The sequence below is a fragment of the Dreissena polymorpha genome, chromosome 9 (assembly GCF_020536995.1).
Source record: "Dreissena polymorpha isolate Duluth1 chromosome 9, UMN_Dpol_1.0, whole genome shotgun sequence".
Lineage (NCBI taxonomy): Eukaryota > Metazoa > Mollusca > Bivalvia > Myida > Dreissenidae > Dreissena > Dreissena polymorpha.
In genome coordinates, this window is record NC_068363.1 from 56,470,031 (window position 1) to 56,489,501 (window position 19,471).

Sequence of the window (19,471 nt, forward strand, 5' to 3'; positions counted from 1 at the left end):
TATGTCTATTGTATGTTGAATTAGTCAAACCATACACCAGACTCCCATCGCGTTTTATAGCTTTTAAATAATATTAGTTTTAATAAGGCTGTTTAATATGTTGAAGAACCCCGGTTTTTGTTACATGCCTTACTGCAAATAAACCTGTTATGTATAGTATTGTAGTTAGTGACAGGTGTACTATCGTAGTACGACCCGGGAACCAGGCAGGCTTAAACTACCTATTCTTACTTAACCCAATATGTTCCGACCGTTTTTGTACGTGTTATCTTATGAGAACATTGCCTACCGATAGGAATGCTAAAGATAACGTTGGCGAAGGCGTTGCGGTGAACTCATATTAATAGGTAAATTTCATTTTCCATACCATTATTGTATTATGTATTTATCGATTTTACTTGTCCAGTGTTTACTCAAACAATTGTAGATCTACCTACAGTCATAATCAAAATCACGTTTGTTTAGTTATGTTCCTCATTTACTTCATTTGTGTCAGTAATTAGGTACAACCCAAATCGCAATGATCGTTTATATTGAGGTAGCTCAATATGCGATGAATAAAACATAATGTTAAGTATTTAGTACCAAAACAATTCGTAAAAGCTAACAGGGCTGTTGTCGATTTCTTTCCGAGTTCGATGTTCACAATATTTTACACACAAGTGTCAATGGCAAATCGTAATCAGGTCGTAAATTCATCCTACTTCTGCGGAGAATAACTTAGGAATAGTGACGGGATTCAAGCACAGGTGGTAAGCGTGTGGCTATGATATTAATTGTTGTCGATCAGACTCGATTAATGAATGAAAACGTCAGGAGTAAAGACACACCTCCGCATTGGACCAATGAAATCACTCGTGTGTTTAAAATGTCGGCCAGTTGAAATGTATGTAAACAAAGATTCAAACGGCGCTGGACAGTTAGTTTTGATGCATAATGTAACGGCAAGAACGGTAAGAATGTTTTGTCGTACGTTTAATTGAATTATGGTACCTAGATCCGTGAATTTTGCAGGGAAAATGTCCTTTACTCTTTGAAGATTTCAGTCTTAAATTGAATCGAATCGACAACGAATAGGTTACGCGAGTTGTGTATCGTTTTATTTATAAGAAAATAACCCAGAATTTGTAAAATTCTTGCAAGATATTTACATTACCATAAAATAAAATTTATTCCTGCGTTGATTAAGTCCGATTTCATGAAAATTGCTGCACAATTTATGAAGTTATGTGTGTTCATAGCGATTCACCCTTTTTCCGGGTCAATTTGAGTTGATTACCTTGTTATATATATATATTTGATAGTGAAAATATTTTTTCCAAAAATGATTTGTCGTTATTATTTGATTATTTATCATTCAAAATGATGTTTTTACTAATTAATACCATAGCAACACGCTAACTACCTGTGGATTCAAGTGACTTTTTGTGATACATAGTCTTTCTGGTTGGATTCACTTGTCGAATTTCTTTAAAGTCCGTATAGATAATATAAATAATATAACCCCGTTTCTTTCAATAATATTGTATTCAATGATTTAGTAATAATGATAAGCGTTTATAATAAAATGTTCGGGATCAAACACAGTTACTCAATAAGTGGCGAGTGGGTCTTTTATTAATCATTTGGAATTCTATTGTACTACAAAAGCGAACATATTTCTTCCACTCCGCCTTTTGCGTTTTCTGCAGTGTTCCCCGCATGTCAAGAAGTGTACCATTCAACCTTTCTGGTCCTGCATTGCGTTGCGGATGATAAATGCTAGTGGAAGTTTTCTTCATGTTGGTCAATTTACACAGATGTTTAATCAGTTAACTCTCAAATTTTGCACTTTGATCGGAATGGAGGCGGGTAGGAATTCCATAATGAGCAATACAATTGTTGAAAAATGATTCTACACCCTCTATGAGTATAGCAGAATTGTTTTTGTGTTGCACATGTACTCTTCTTTTGCAGGTATTCAATTTTCTCTTATATATGTTCTACTGTGTGTTTGAGCTGAGTCATATCATCTTTATAATCAGCCTTCTGTGTGGAATTCAAGTCTTTGTTACTGGCTTCTTCTCTTTTTTTCGTAGTTTCATTTTGAAGCGATCAAACCCCTTAGGGTTTCATACTTGTACTGCGCTAAAGCCATTATTTCGTGAAATATTTCACTACTTAATGTTCGCTGGACATGCACATAACTAATTTACTTAACTAATGCACCAAGTTTCACTTAAATAATGCACACAGTTTCACTTAACTAGTTCACTCAGTTTCACTTTTCTGTCACTACACTAAACCTTTATGCCTACTGTAGTTTAAAAGTATCTACTATAATTTATGCACATGTAGAAATTAATACACGTCAGTGTTAACCAAATGCATTCACCGATTCGATAATAATAATAAAGTTCTATGTACTTACAGTAATGGTATGATAAAACTACAATTAAATTCTATTAGTATTGCAATATCAATACAATCTAAACAAAAATATTAAATAAAATTATTAAACAATTAAACTAGTCGAATCTTAATTACTATATGTCAATTTAAAACCAAGTCAGCTATTTATTATATCAATCCTAAAGAAAACACCCTTAGGTTAATTAAAATATTTAAAATAAAAATTTATTGTCTAACTCATAAAGTATTAAACTTCAACTCAATAACATCATTATATGCAATAAATGAACAAGTGATCCTATATACAGTTCGTTTCAGCACTAAAAAAGTATTCCAATGCAGAATAAGTTTTCCTTACTTATTCCTCCTCTATAATGGTCAGTCAGAACATAAGCTTTGCGGCTTAAGACCCCCAACTAAAAGTAGGTCAATGGTCTATTGATTTAGTAAACCAATTAGGTAAGACATTCCATACCAGGGCCAAATGATGTCAAATTGGGGAATACCTCTCTAGCCTTTCGAATGACAGTTCAAAGTTAATAAAACCCTGTGTCAAGGAATGACCACTAGTGCCTGGGCTTGTCAATACACCTACATTAAATAATGTAATGCAGGGCATTTATATATGTACTTCATACTTCAGTGATTACTGTTTGAGTTATGCTCTTTTAATTAAAGTACTTACTCGAATACTATCAGTATTAAAGTAATAAAAGGCCAGTATGCAAGATAGCACAATACAAAAGTACTTATAGAAATGAAAATGGATGCATATTGTTTAAGACATTTAGTATGTAGGAACCATCACCACGGTTTGCAAATGATTGATTTCTAATTAGATTTCAGTCAAATGTCACTTCCAGCAAGTATCAAATATTCGGATCTGCAGATATTTGAAAATATATATTATAAATACCAACATCAAAACAAACTAAAAACGACAATAATTTTGGAGTACGAAACTATTACTGCAATATCTGAATAATTTGAGAACTCACGATACTGATACATGTTACATCTGCGAGGTTGGTCAATAGATCACAATGTCACTATTCAGTCTTTTAATATGCAGCGGAACTGATTATAGAAACACACGTCACATAACACACAATAATCTGTGTCACTAAATCGTAGATTGTTTAAGCTTGAAGTGTAAAAGGCAGCCGTGTTGAAGAAAATGCGGTTGGTTTGTCAAACGTAACGCGCTTGGTACACGAAATTCGCCCCCTCCCCCCCCCCCCCCTCCCACCTCCGTCAAAGCAAGCTCCAGATTGCAGTGGATAAAGCAATTGATTAATTGTCTTCTAGCGTTCACAGATGACTTAAACGTGTAAATGATGCACGTTCAAATGATGCAAATATCAAAAATTTAAACAAACCACGTGGGCGCCATTTGTAATATACTGTTTTTCTAGTTGGATTCACTTGTTAAATTTATGTTTAGTCAGTAAAGATAACTTAATATACAATTATATTGTATTCAATAATTAAATAGTAATAAGCAATCATAATAAAATGTTCAGGATGAAACACAGTTACTTAATCAGTGTAGATGTATAAAAATCTGCAACTCAGCAAAAGTGACTGCTGCCACTTTTACTTTCCAAAACACAATTTAATTAACAAAAGCTACGGAAAAACCATCATGCTGAACAGGTACATGAATATACACTGATAGAGGATGTTAGGAAAAATGCAGAGTACACGAAATCATACCACTATTTTCAGCATTCAATGTTTCGTCGCGTTAGTCCATTATCTTGTGGTGAGCATAACTCCTTTAGTGCAGAAGTACTCTAAATTAAAACTTCTACATAAAGAGGAAGTGCAGGGTATACTAATGACAGCACTTTTATCAGTATTTGCTAGCTTATTGCTCTTATTTTGTGTATAGACAGTTTCTTGCATGGCGCATAACTCAAGTAGTATAAAAGGTATTGACATGAAACTTCATATAATTATAAATAGTTTTAAGAAAGAAATGCCGAGTAAAAGAATCTTAACTCTTTATGTTGTATTAACAGAGTAAATGCCCTTATGAATATGTCATGCATACGTATTTGGGGGATTGCAATAAAATTGGGGCATAGATAAAGGGCATTATCACAAATTTCTGGGTATATGTACTTGAGTAGATTTGCAGTTATCGCTCTGTGGTTATTTTTTCGCAGAACCTAACTACATACTATAACTTCAAATGTAAATCATATATGATAATTATTGAACGGATTCAAATGAACATTAATATATGCATAAATGGATTAGTACCATGCCTGTCTCTTCAATATTTAAGCTGTTGCCTTTAATAATGTTCTTGGCTGTTCTATAATTTGATGACAATCTAAGATAATTTATGTTCATTAATTTACAGATAACAGTGTGTGTGTATGTCAGGAGTGCAGGAACTACACTTCTTTCTTAAATGATTTTTGAGCTATTACCCATGGATGTTTACTTCCACAGAGACCGATTACATCATTTAGTATTTGTATAGCCCCCCCCCCCCTGGTTATGATGGTAACAAACAAGAACAGTTTATTTTCATGCAATAATGAGAAGTTAAATTGTGATCCCATTCTAACTGGGTGTACAACGATTTCTTAGTTCATTATACCTATCTAAAGACACGTCTCGGTCAACATAAGTGGGAATTTATCGTTTTTAGAGAAAGAAAAAAAAACAGGAAATGGTATTATATTCGCTATTCATCGAATATATGTGAATACTTGATTTATAAACCCTAGAATCAAATGTCCGAAATAGTTGACGTCCGAATAATAGTTGTATTCTTTGTCATAATACAAACATCTGACTTAAGTGTATTCCATGCACCCCTACGACGTAGGTTATAGCAACCATTATTTAAAAAAATGGTGTTTTCATAATGTAACATAAATAATGGAGTTCCTTACAAAATCGAATACTATGCAAACAGTTCAACGTAACGTGATCTTCACATGGAACTGGTAGGCGTATTGTTTGCTAAATAAAACACTGGGTAGCCTTACATAACTGTGGCATCTTTACCACAGTTTAAACGTTTTGTTGCACATAATATCAAAATTCACGGCGGGGAATCACGTGGTTTAATTTTGATATGGAACACGGAAAATGGCGGCGTCATTGGTCTCGGTAATACTATTATTCTACATTACATTTAATATATTACTGAGTAATTTTCTCGCTTATCCTTTAAATTCGTACACATGCGAATGCATGACAGTGATAGTTTTCACGGATTTAAATGAATCCTTCACAAATATGATTAATATCGACATTCCTCAAATCCGTTTCTTATTGAATATAAACCAGAATTTCTTTACATTACAAACAAATTGTCTGAGAGTCTGAAACCTTGGCAGTTTCTGCATAATAAATCACAAAGCAAAAACGATATGTTTCACGGAATATAACTTAATGATATGTTTCACGTTGATTGCATGATAAGTTTCACGTATTGTCTAAAGGCGAGAAATAAAACGTCGGATATTTTCAGGACAATGCAAAATTTTAATATATTTCCAGTTTTACTATTACCATATTTTTAAATAATAAATACGGTATGAAATGGCAACAACTGTGAGATATTTTTATCACATGATTTAAAATGAGCAAATTAAAGAAATATTTACACAACCGTGATGCCATTTGACGATGCAACGTCATTTCATGTATAAATAAGCGTTGTTTAAGTTATTATCACATACCATAGAGTTTGAGACACAGCCGCCGATGCAGCATATTGATTAATGTGTGCATTGTTCTGAATGAAAATTTCCCTTCGATATTTGATATCAAAGAAGTGTGTTGTAAATATTCATCCAAATATTGAACAGATTTTCAATTTAATGCTAGAATGTTTATATATATTAAGTTGCATACAAACGAATTTTGTAACATTGTCATGTGCTCAATATGCAAGATAAAATTCTATACGTACAAAAGGGTGTGGGCATAGTTAAGCTGTTCAAATGTAAACTGTCGCCGAAATTTGGATGGCTTATAAATTGCTGTTTCTTAATGATTGTACAATAACAAAACGCTAACTTGATTTATTAATTTAAAAAAAAATAATAGGAAACATGGATTTGCGTTTATGTGTTCACAAATTAGCAATGTCACAAATAATTAAATTAAAATACAGTGTTAATCATGAGAACAGGTTTAAATATCACAACAAAATCACCATAATCACCTTAAAAAAACAACAGAAGGTCAGTAAAACATTTCACTCTCCCTAAGGATGACCATGAGGATATTTTATGATGTCTGTGTACAAATTGCACCAATTGAAATAAATCACTCACTATACACTGGGTTAAAATTTGTTGCACAATCAAAAACTTTTATCTACAGACTGGAGTAGTGTCTTACTATTTGACAATGTCTCTGTAGCTTGGGACAATTTTAAAAGTATTTTTTATCAAGTCTTGATGACATTGCACCTGTAAAAGAAGTAAGATTTAAACAACGCACTCAGCCTTGGATTACTCCTGATATTTTGCATAGTATCCAGGCTAGAGACAAAGCTTTTCATAAATATAAGAAAAATAAAATAGAAGAAAATTTTATTTCTTATTAAGAGTTGAGAAATAAAACTAAGTCACTTATCTGTAAGGCCAAGACACATTATTTTTCAAATAAACTTGAACAGTACAAAAACAATTCTAAATCTCTCTGGGACACACTAAAGCAGTTAGGTCTTCCCACTAAAAAAGGGAACTCTTCATCTAGTAGCATAGGGCTTCAGATTAATGAACAAATTTCCTTTGACAAATTTACAGTAGCTGAGCATTTTAACTCATTTTATACAACAGTTGCATCTTAACTTGTTGAGAAACTTCCAGTAAGTTTTCATAAATATGGCAGGAATTATGTAAGTAAATACTACGCTTCTAAAGGTGTTGTGCCAAACTGTTTTTCATTTTCCATTGTGTCTGAAAAAAACACTTTTAAAGCATATACAAAAAATAAGTGCTAATAAGGCCATTGGTTTGGATGGCATTCCTGCTAGATTTGTTAGGGATAGTGCTTCTTTCATATCTTGTCCTCTTGCTCATATTGTTAACTTGTCAATCATACAGGGTTTTGTTCCTGATGACCTCAAGTCAGCGAGAGTTATTCCCCTCTATAAGAAAAGTGTTAAGACTGAGGTTGGTAACTACAGACCGGTTTCGGTCTTAAGCATCATCTCAAAGATCTTTGAACGAGTAATTTATGACCAAGTTGAAGGTTATTTGAATGGCAGAAAGCTTCTATACAGCTATCAATCAGGATTAAGGCGCGGCTACTCTACAGACACCTGTCTTACCCATTTATCTGATTATATTCGTTTTAAATGGATGAAGGTAAAATGGTTGGTATGGTATTGTTAGACCTACAGAATGCCTTCGATACCGTCAATCATAGTATTTTAATCATGAAACTTGAGGCTATTGGTCTCCATAGTGATGCATTCAGGTGGTTCACCTCCTATCTCTCCGTCCGCCATCAGGTTGTTGACGTATCGGGTACTCCGAGGCCTCCATCTCTTGTGGTGTTCCTCAGGGCTCCATCTTAGGTCCCCTTTTATATTTAATTTATGTGAATGACATGGCCGCTGTGGTTAAAAATAAAATTTTACTTTATGCTGATGATACTGGCATCCTGGTAGCTGGTAAACACATTTCAGAAATTGAATCCATTCTATCTAGTGATCTCGAACTTATAAGTGAGTGGTTAGTTGACAATAAACTGTCCCTACATCTTGGTAAAACGGAGTCCATATTGTTTGGCTCAAAGCCCAAACTAAGGTCAAATCCCCAGTTAAATGTCTCTTGCAATGGTGTGTCAATTACTCCATCAAGTTCTGTTAAGTACCTAGGTGCTATATTGGACAAGTGCCTGTCGGGTGAAACCATTGCTAGGTCAGTTATTACAAAGGCAAACTTCAGGTAAAAGTTTCTATACAGAAAAAGTAAGTGCTTAACATTGCACACCAGAAAACTCCCTGTCATGTCCCTTGTACAGTGCCACTGTGACAATACCTGCTCCTTTTGGTACCCTGGTCTTATTCAGTCACTTAAAAATAGGCTTCAAACTACTCAAAATAAGGTGATTAGATTTGTTCTGAATATGGATAACAGATCCCATGTTGGTCAAGAACAGTTTTCATACTTAGGTTGGCTGCCTGTTTCAAAAAGAGTAGACCAGGTCATACTCAGTCATGTACATAAGGTTAAACATTGCCTTGCACCAGAGTATATGGGTTAGCATTTTAAGCCATTGTCTGGCGAGCATAATCGTTGTACTAGGTCCAATATGGTAGCTCAGCCAGAATCAGATCATTTTACAGATAATTTTACATTTGTAGACTCTGGTCGTTTTTCCAAACCAAGAGTAGGTAGTTTTGGTTCTAAAACATTTACAAATAATGGTATCAGTTTATGGAACAATCTTCCGCAAAACATCAGGGATGTATCATTCTAAACCTAACCATTTCAAGGGTGCCATCAAAAAACACTTTTTACAGTCTTTATAGATTTGTATAGTATAATTATGTCCCCCACTATAGTAGTGGGGGACATATTGTTTTTGCCCTGTCTGTTGGTTTGTCTGTTGGTTGGTTGGTTTGCGCCAACTTTAACATTTTGCAATAACTTTTGATATATTGAAGATAGCAACTTCATATTTGGCATGCATGTGTATCTCATGAAGCTGCACATTTTGAGTGGTGAAAGGTCACGGTCATCCTTCAAGGTCAGACGTCAAATATATGTGGCAAAAATCGCTCATTTTATGAATACTTTTGCAATATTGAAGATAGCAATTTCATATTTGGCATGCATGTGTATCTCATGGAGTTGCACATTTTGAGTGGTGAAAGGTCAAGGTCATCCTTCAAGGTCAGAGGTCAAATATATGTGGCCCAAATCGCTTATTTTATGAATACTTTTGCAGTATTGAAGATAGTTACTTGATATTTAACATGCATGTGTATCTCATGGAGCTGCACATTTTGAGTGGTGAAAGGTCAAGGTCAAGGTCATCCTTCAAGGTCAGAGGTCAAATATATGTGGCCCAAATCGCTATTTTATGAATACTTTTGCAATATCGAAGATAGCAACTTGATATTTGGCATGCATGTGTATCTCATGGAGCTGCACATTTTGAGTGGTGAAAGGTCAAGGTCATCCTTCAAGGTCAAATATATGGGTCAAAATTGCTCGTGTAATGTCACTTCTGCAATATTGAAGCTAGCAATTGTATATTTGAAATGCGTGTGTATCTCAAGGAGCTGCACATTTTGAGTGGTGAAGGGTCAAGGTCATCCTTCAAGGTCAAACGTCTTATAGGGGGGCATTTTGTTTCTCAAACACATCTTGTTTTTAGTATGTATTTTATGTTGTTTTTTTTAATCTGTAATGCATTTTTAAGTCTTATGATCATTATGATGCAATGATCTCATATTTACTTATTTTTTTTTTCAAACTCTTAGTGTGCTACAAAGTGTGTTTATTAAAAACATATGCAGTGTGATACTTTCTTAAGCAACGTCTGTGATATAATGAACATGTGATAATATTTGTCATAACTTAATCAGTAATATACTTGATATATTAGACAGTACATATTTGATACATATAAATTATTAAATATTTAATACATGACTGTTTCATGGTTACTGCCAATAATATCAAGGACCACAATGGAAATAAATGAAAATCATGTTTCATCTTTTTTGTGTTATCAGTGATTTTTTTTTGCTTCTTTTTGTTACAGCCTGTGGCTTGGATTGGGAAAATTAGAGCGATAAACCATGAAATTCGGAAAAAAGCGATAAACCATGAAATTGGGAAACATGATTATAAGAACAGAATAAAAATTGCTAAGTTCATGTTCGACAGCATTTTTATATTATAAAGTGTTGCTTTCATGTCTTCTTACAACGTTTAGTTAATATCCTTCCACATGCATATTAAACTTGCAATAATCTATAGATTCTTCAATATACATGTACCATTATGATTTAATCATAATCTCTTTTAGAGTATGAATTTAATTCAGAATGTTTTTTTAAGTAAAATATGATATGGTGAAAACATTAACAAATATTAACAAACACGCTTTTGTGTTCTAACTTATCCTTGGTATTGTGTGTGCATTCCATGGTTTACTATGTATATTGCTGTGATAATATATTTCATGTTGTCTGCATTATGTAGTAACTATGTTATGTGCATATTTTTACCAAATAAAATCAAAAAAATCAAATCAACTTGAAAATCAAAGTAAAATGTAAACAACATACATCACAAATACCGTTTACTCGTTGAAGCTTTTTCTTATGATGATTGCGTATTATTACTTGCAACTGCATTAGTATTTCCCTTTTTATCATGTTTGCAAAATGTCCAATGCCTATACAAATTCGGCTTGTGAGTGTATTTTTCCGCATTTGCATGCATGATTCTTGGCCTCAATATGCATAGCAATTGGATCATCATATTGGTCTCTCCTTTTCATTTGATGTCTGCATGTGTCACATTTAAACGTCGCTTCTTGATGGTGTGGCATGTGCGTTCCTAGGTCTGCCATTATTGCGAAAGACCTCTCACATGTCTCGCAGGCAAAATCGTTAGTTTCGTTATGTGCTGCGCACCTGCAGGACAGAAAAGACCAGTTTGCATAAGAAAGCATACAAGACAAAACAAGAGCTCTACACGTTGGACTTGGGTGCCTCACAGTCTTGTAGTTCAATACAAAACATTGCTGTAAAACCATTAAACAACTGGTCACGTATTTCATATTTTATAGAGTGACTTGACGTTTCATGACGCAAAAGATAGTAGATTTAACTTGATCCAATGGGAATATTTTTAAACTTTTGCCATACTAGAAGATACGCAATTTATTATATCCGCCACTAAAAACGGTGCAACGAAGTTTGAGTATTGTTTTAAAACTAATTTCTCGGCATGAAGTCGATCCATCTTAACATGTCAAACGTTTTTTGGATCATGACAAAACACAATCGAATAAAACTGTAGGTGTTTTTGGTTTTCTTTTTCGAAAATGCTTCGTACCAATTGAGTATACATTCCGTGCGTTGTCAATGTGTATGTACACTTCTCAAGACCCATCATCAGCAATCGCAAGAATGGTAACGTAAATAGTTTACCGATTTCGAAACAATTTGGGTTGCAATGTGTCGGAATAATCGGCTATAAACAGTTATGAAATACAATGGGGGGAAAAAGTCATCTGTGCTTAAATACAAAATGTTTTTCTCACTCACTTTTCTAAAAATGCCTAATATTCACAATACCATCTAACATGTGCCTTGTTAAATTAAATTTGCTGTAGAACATCCGTCCACAACATTTGTATGGCGCTACCCCCGTATGTTTTCTGTCATGATCTCTTAACCCCGAGGCGCTTCGAAAAGCTTTGCCGCAAATTCGAGACAACCTCTGAAAAGAAATATTAACCTAGCTCTTTAACACTTGTTACGTGAAACATATCATAAATATTTTATTATTTGAAACATATCATTTTACGCGTTTATTTATTTACATATTAAGTGGTACGCCGTCCAGAATGTTGTACATATTCCAAATGATGTTTCTCGAATTTTCTCCTGAACTAATATGGTATGACCCATGTTTATTTTATGAAATGTATGACACAATGCCTTTACTACGTGAAAACTTTCCTTTAAAATCATTCACTTTGAAATAAATGCAAAGGGTATATGAGAAAAGAAGGTAGTTAATTTATAAAAGAAAGATATCATTTCACGCAGATTTCGATTCCGCATATGATAGGTTACATCTTAATTAGCAAGTAAAATCAAACAAATAGGTACAAGAAGAAAAATAATACCTTTACCGGGACAATGACGCCACCATTTTCCGTGTTCCATATAAAAAACACGTGATTCCCCGCAGTGAAATTGTCATTCTCTAAATGAGGTCGTCACGTATATATCTCAAGTTTACTTGTTTATATGTTGTATAGTGTTGTATTTTTACATCTTTACAGTTGTGTCAGTCAGTTCAAAAGAAATTATATAAATATATAAATAAACACAAAGTACATATAATCGCAAAATAACAGAAAGGCGAAGGTTTAATATCATGGCGATGGTCGCCTAGCTTTCATTATGCTATTATACTAATTAAATTGAAAAGACAGTTAGTCATTTGTTATAAGTAAAAAAAAGACTAGCAGACACAACTTATCACCCGATACTGTTGATAGAATTTCACTATAACTTTATGGATTTCATATCCATGGAGTTGAGCGTGTGTGATATTAGATGTAATAGATGTATGTTTTATATATTTTAGAAAATCGACACGATCAGTACCAGATTCACACAAATGGATTGCTCCTTAAATGAATGCGGCGTTTGCGCCTCGGAGTCAGTTGTCGCTTTCTGTGAAAACTGTAATTTTAGAATTTGTGAAAATTGTTTTCAACTGCACAGAAAGTCGACCAAATTATTTCATAATCACGTGGCGTTTTTAATTGACCAAAATAGACCGATAAAAGATGATAGTATTGTGGTCGACAATACACTTGAGGTTTCTACAGAGAGTTTCGGTGATATTAATACTCACAAATGTGCGAAACATAAAACAGAAAATTTGATATTCTTCTGTACAGAACATACAGAAACACTATGTGGCCGATGTGTTTTTTCATGCCACAAATCATGCAAAGTGGTTGATTTATTTGAGGTTAATGTTGACGACGACGAAGTACATACTTGCAAGTCGCATCTCCAAAACTTGGTCGAAAATTTAAAGTCTACCGAAAACAAAATTGAGAAAAACAAGTTGGAAAACAACGCATGTAAACAAGAGTTTGGTACAAATCTTCAACGCTTACGAACCGAGTTTATCAATTGGTTTGATCGTCTTCAATCAAAATGTGAAAAACAGTGCATTGATACGTTTGAGACAAATGCCGAGCGGTTAACACAAGCTCAAAGATGTTGCCAAGAACACATAGAGCGTATTCAAAAACGCCAAGAGTTCATGGATATTTTACTTACGAAAAAACACGTAAAAAAAATGTATATATTTTTAAATGAAGAGAAAAAGGGAATTGAGGAGGTAAAATTAAAGATAAATTGGCTCAACAGCGCAAGCACCTTTAATAGTTACGTCTTCAAGCGCAGCAATTGTATAATGGAATGTTTGAATTCCCATGCGTTTGAAATCGGTGACCTAGAGGAGTGGTGTAGCGGAAGTGACGAGTTATCGGATGATTCATCGTCGCTAACGGTACTGTCTTTATTGTATAAGGGTTGTCCTTATCAATAACCTTTTTAAATGAATACTCTGTAAGAAAACAAACACTTGAAAATTGTTATCTATGTTTACGTTCCACGATAGTTTGTATTGATGATGATATATATATTATAACAAACAGATTTAGTTATGTTAACCAAAAAACCGCAACCAGGCGGGACGATTTCCCTCATGTGGTTTTATTAAAATTTCGAAAATCTCAGAATAGAATGAATTGATTATACAATAATTTAACATAAATGTGAGTTGTGTTAACCTGTACCAAACCTTTTAAGTAATTAAGATTCCTAAAACGACGGCCGGCAGGAAGAGATTTAACTTTTTTCGTAAAATGTTGTACAGAAAAACAGAATTTTTTTAGTCTTACACATTGATTTAAATTCAGTTCAAAGTTCAACATTTTTGTTGATTTATTGATTAAAGTTACATTAAAGTTACGATAAGTATTTTCGTAACTAATAAGAATGAACACATCTATTCCGAAAGTTGATAGTATACACTATAAACATGGTGAAATGAATCAATATTATGTAATTTAGGGATTCCCGTTGTCATTTGATAAGTCTGCCTGTCTTTTTATTCTTAGTATTCCCGATTCCGCTTCATTGTTCATTTGAAAAACTTAACCTGAAACTTGGCTTCAAATTTATTACTGAAAGCTTGATTCAGTTACACTTACTCAAGGTCAATGTCACATTTGAAGGTCAAGATTATCATGTCAGCTCAATATCTACTATACTATTCTAACGTGTCTCATATTTTAAGATGATTGATGTGCAGCAAGCATGACTCGTTTTAAGTAGCGTAAGATATATTATGTCACATATGAATGTCAAATATTTTAATCTCAAGTCACACCAATTCAATGCTTTATTATTATTTGCAGGTTTCGACCCTAAGAACACCTACAGATCCTTCTTCTTTAGATGATATGCAGAAAGGTGGTGAACGAGGAGTCTCTGCAATTACACGAGAAAATGCGCTATCCATTGAAGCAGATCAGTCTTGTTCTCCACCAATACAACTAAGGCAATATAAGTCTGCTTATGTAGTTAGTCAAGATGCTTCTTCAGATAGACAGCATCCACAAGAAGATCCCCATCCTAATACCACGCCTAGACCAATAACAATAAGGCAGACATCAGTTCATGGTGACGGTACATCTTATCAAGATCAAGCGCAGTCACTTTCCGGAATAGCAACAGGTATGAAATCTTCGGGAAATTTGGATCTAGACAAACAGTTTCGGTACATATAAAGACGCCTACACTTTTATATATACGTTTTATTGGTTCTTTATCAAAACATAATATCCGCATGTCAATGCAAATAAATAATAAAATGTATGGGGCCTTAAACGTATTTCAATTTCGTCAAGCCTTTTTTCCTGAATGGAATATCTTTAGAACATAAAGGAGATCATGAGCGGACGCATTAATGGAGAATCATTCATTGTACCTCAATTTGTTCTTGAGAGTCAAGGATGTAAAATAAGCATTGTAATAAACAAAATGTTACATGTTTACAGCGTATGCAGAACATGTGGTTTTCATACCAACTCATTAACAAGGTCAATCTTGAAAGTTAATTTGTTTAGCCTTTAAATGTGTGTCAGATATTTGTGTCTGTTCCATGATTGTTACTAACAGTTTCAATAATTTTAATAAAACTTGGCTGAAATGGAATACTCCTGAAAATCCATGTGCAGAAGACTAAATCCAGTTCCGCAAATTAAATGGCAAGGGCGTTAAATTTGATGTTTAATATCCGTTGTATATCTTCATAAACATCGAATACATCTTGCTATCTACTAGTATTACTTTACTGTAACTTGACACCTGCCTTCAGGTTTATCAAATAATGTATATGTTCTTAGTAAGTACTACTATTCGGACATCCGGTTTGAATCTTACTCTACATCCTCTGTTTACTTTTTATTCAGTATGCATAAGTACATATTAAATGTTACGAAAAATAGATACACAAAAAACGATACTATCATCTTATATAGAGACTTTTGTCTGCAATCGTCCAGATTGGTTAGATGTTTAATAAATTAAAAAGCCTATACATGTTGATGTGAGCAGGGAAAAAACAAGATCACATAGTCTTATTAAATTTAAACGCGTTTCTTTTTCCAAGAAATATCGATAGAACGCCCTAAGCTTTGATAATCTAAATAACTCGTTACTTGGAAGGAAAGAAACGAAGAAAATCGAGTGTGAGGTCAACCAATCAGCGGTCATATTAAAAAGAGCTGGCACGTTAAAAAAAAGGTTTTTATTTCACAAATTTCGTTTTTTCGTTTGATCGGTTAAATGGTTAGGTGTTCATAAGTACAGATTTCTGCAAAGTTAATTTTTATATGGGTTTTGGGTGGGGTGGGGCTGTTATTTCGTGTAACAATGCGTTATCATTTAGTTTCAACTGGACCTTTGGTAAATGGTCCACATGTTACAGTTGTTGGTTTGAGTAGCTGAAGTACAAAGTCACAGGTTTAGACACGTTTTTTTCAAATTCACTATCGAGTGTACACATTTTTTATAACAACCATCTCTTAAATTTCATTTTCATTATCATGTAATGTCATCTAGAAATTAAACTCTGATTTTTTATAAAAAAATTTATTTCGGTTAGCTCTGCAATAAATGTATTAAAGCATAGTACAATTATTTTAAAACAAATCTCATATCAATTTCACGACTGGGTTGCAGGTCGTAGCACAAAGAATGATTGTGTCAACATAGTTTCCCATGATACAAACACAATTACTATGCGTCTAACTCGGCCGGATTGTGAAATCATTGATGATACGTTATGAATTGCAATCTCATTAAACAATAAGATTTATGGTTTCCCATCAATATATTACCTCAAACGCTATGACGGGATCAAGTCCTTTGTGTTTAGAAGAACGTTGTTGTTAGAAGAACGAATTTTCGTAGATCTTTTGCATCTTTTTGTAGTTGTATACGAAGACCGGCCACAGTGTTGTCTTACAATTTCAAGTTTCACATTTGTAAAATGTGTCAAAGTTATACACGACTTGTATATATTATCTCAGCACATAAATATAAAATCATAAAATGGCATAGTCACATATGATAGCAGCATTCATCTGATTTCTGTGTTGTGTGGTCAATATAATTATTTGATATATATAATGATATATTTGTATTGGTGCGCATTCGTATCCGCATATATATATATCAGCACATGATTGGTTTAAAAGCCCGTTTTGTTGCACAGCCGTCCAAGTCTCTGTTTTTAAAGGACTCTGATGTACTGATGTGCATATCGAAACAGTCTAATAAAACCGCGTCCTAGCAGTAACAATAACAGTGAGTGGTGTGGCCAATCTTTATTTCTCAAGTTCAAGACGTGTACATTCAAGATTCAAACACGTACAAATGACTACACCTGTTTCTTGTTTTGTCTTTTGTTAGCTTTGATGACAATTTTATAAAATAAGTCAAAGTTGTACACTTCAATACAAACACATGTACCAAACTGAATAAAAAAATTAACACTTTTGGACAAGTTTTGTACTAATGTGGTTGTCATTAGTATCAACCCACATTATTACACAGTGTTAGAAATTATCAGAGTTTTATGTAGTTATGGCTGAATTAGCATATTGTATATTTATCTAATTGTGTGTTTTATTTTGGTGAAGGTTCTAAAAATGAGAAGTCAGCATGTTTGGAAACAAGCGAGAGTACTAGCAAGATTCGACCACAATATGATTACAAGTATACAGATGAACTTCATCCATCTGCAAACAATAAAACCCTATCAAATGGGAAGTATACAATTGAGAAGCAAGGCAAAATATGGTGTCTAAGAGGCATCGGTAATAATAAACTGTATCCACAAAAGCTTATTTCGGCAACCTCAATTTTATTTGAAGGGACGGATCTTTTGCTGGCTGATAATGTGTATTATCAAATTGTAATATCTGTTACTGGCCGACCTAAATTGCAATTAGTGAACTGTGACGAATTTGACCGTTAATCTGACCAATAAAACAGACATATACTGGCTACGCAGCTCTGAAAGATCTGCTCAGTTGAACTGCCCCTCAAATGACAGTCGATACATACTTTAAATAGAGCACCATTTTGACGAACCTACCAGTCGTAATGCCGAGAGTTGTAGACATGTTGGAAGTTTGTAGACAGCAACAACATTACCCGAATAGTAAAATGTTTTTGATAATTATGTGTGAACTTTATTGAAAACAACTCAATTGTATTGTTTTTAAATGTTTCTTAACACCTAATTTGACAAATTAGTTATTATGCAAAGTAACTTCACTTTCGTTGACAACCTACTGTTACCAAACCTTAAGCCATATGGCATGTTAACTATTCAGTGTTTTATACAAGTCCTCTGTAAAATCATTATGCCATATATTTGTTGTGATTTCTATTTTATAATAAGACACGCGTTCGATGACTGATATAGTAGTTATAAAGCAACACACATGTGTTGTTGTTTTTTTTCATTCTTATATGTATCAAGCTTTCGAGCTTCTTCATTTTTTCCAATGTCATAAAATGTTTTTCATTCTAGGCTTGTAAAAAGCTTTTCTTTAAATTATGGTAATCATTGAAACCCGCGTGCATAACAATCAAACATGTCTATAAAAAGTCAATCAGCGTTGCAATTTATGTTTGGATTGTATGCGTTAAATAAAGTTCAAAGGAACAAGATGATCGGTAACATGATTTTTCGGGGTAAATAGATTATTTCTTATCAGTGTTATCATATCACAAAAGTGTATTCAAATGATAAAATCCGACATGAATACGATACTTTTTACTACATATGTAAAATGCAGGAAGATGTCAGACAGTTTCCACTTTAAATAGCGTCTCATGGAGCAACTGAAAAAAGTTGCAATTATTTTCAAGTCTTAATAACGTATTGTTATAAGTGCATGGTTATGTTGTATGCTTATGTGCTGGATGACTTACTGTAAAATAAATTGAATTGAATTGATTGGATTAAGTACAAACACACATCCGATACAAACGCTTTTTAGCATCGATCAAGCTTATACCGATTAAATATGTTGAAATTATTGAGTTTATCAGTTTTGTTCGCTTATTGATGCGCATACAAACGCTTTATATCGACAAAATAACTTATGAATTCACTAATTAATTGAACTCACCCGAATCGTATAGAACTTACAATTTTATTTGAGCACAATATTTTAAAATCAAGTTTAAATAAGCACCATTATTTAGCTTTTAGTATGAAGCTTTAATATCAGAAGTAAAGACTTGTAAACACGGTATAGTGTAAACCTGTAATAAAACACATAAACAAACGCTTACTATCACTAACAGGCAATAATGAACTCATTTTGAAATGAACCTTATGATTTTTTCTGATTCATAACATGAGATGTAAGACAAAGAATTCCCTGCACTACATAAGTAGTATCATGTAAACATTGATATTATTACTCATCCAATTCTAAGAAAACATAGTATACATAACATGTAATGTGTTTCTACATTATTCCGTTAACAATTCGCATTATATATTAGCTATTATATATTAATTTATTTTTGAACGAAAAACGATTTCTTTTATAATTTTTGTTGTCATGAACATACCAAAATTACTTAACGTTGTCCATGTTTGATAATATGACTATAAATATGTTTTTCTAACATCTTTTATATTAATAAGAACTGTTATTCACTTTTTATACGCCCGTTTTTAAAAACGGGACGTATTATAGTTTCACCCTTGGCGGGCGGGCG

General features: G+C 33.4%; 1 protein-coding gene across 1 annotated transcript; it reads left to right on the forward strand.

The window, feature by feature from the left end:
- The first annotated feature begins 202 nt into the window (after positions 1 to 202).
- Positions 203 to 19,450, forward strand: LOC127844869 (uncharacterized). The gene is made up of 4 exons (XM_052375406.1): positions 203 to 347; positions 12,723 to 13,664; positions 14,578 to 14,896; positions 17,368 to 19,450. Exons 2-4 carry the CDS (start codon positions 12,756 to 12,758, stop codon positions 17,703 to 17,705), a joined length of 1,566 nt encoding a protein of 521 aa, XP_052231366.1. The 5' UTR covers positions 203 to 347; positions 12,723 to 12,755; the 3' UTR covers positions 17,706 to 19,450.
- Positions 19,451 to 19,471: the final 21 nt, after the last annotated feature.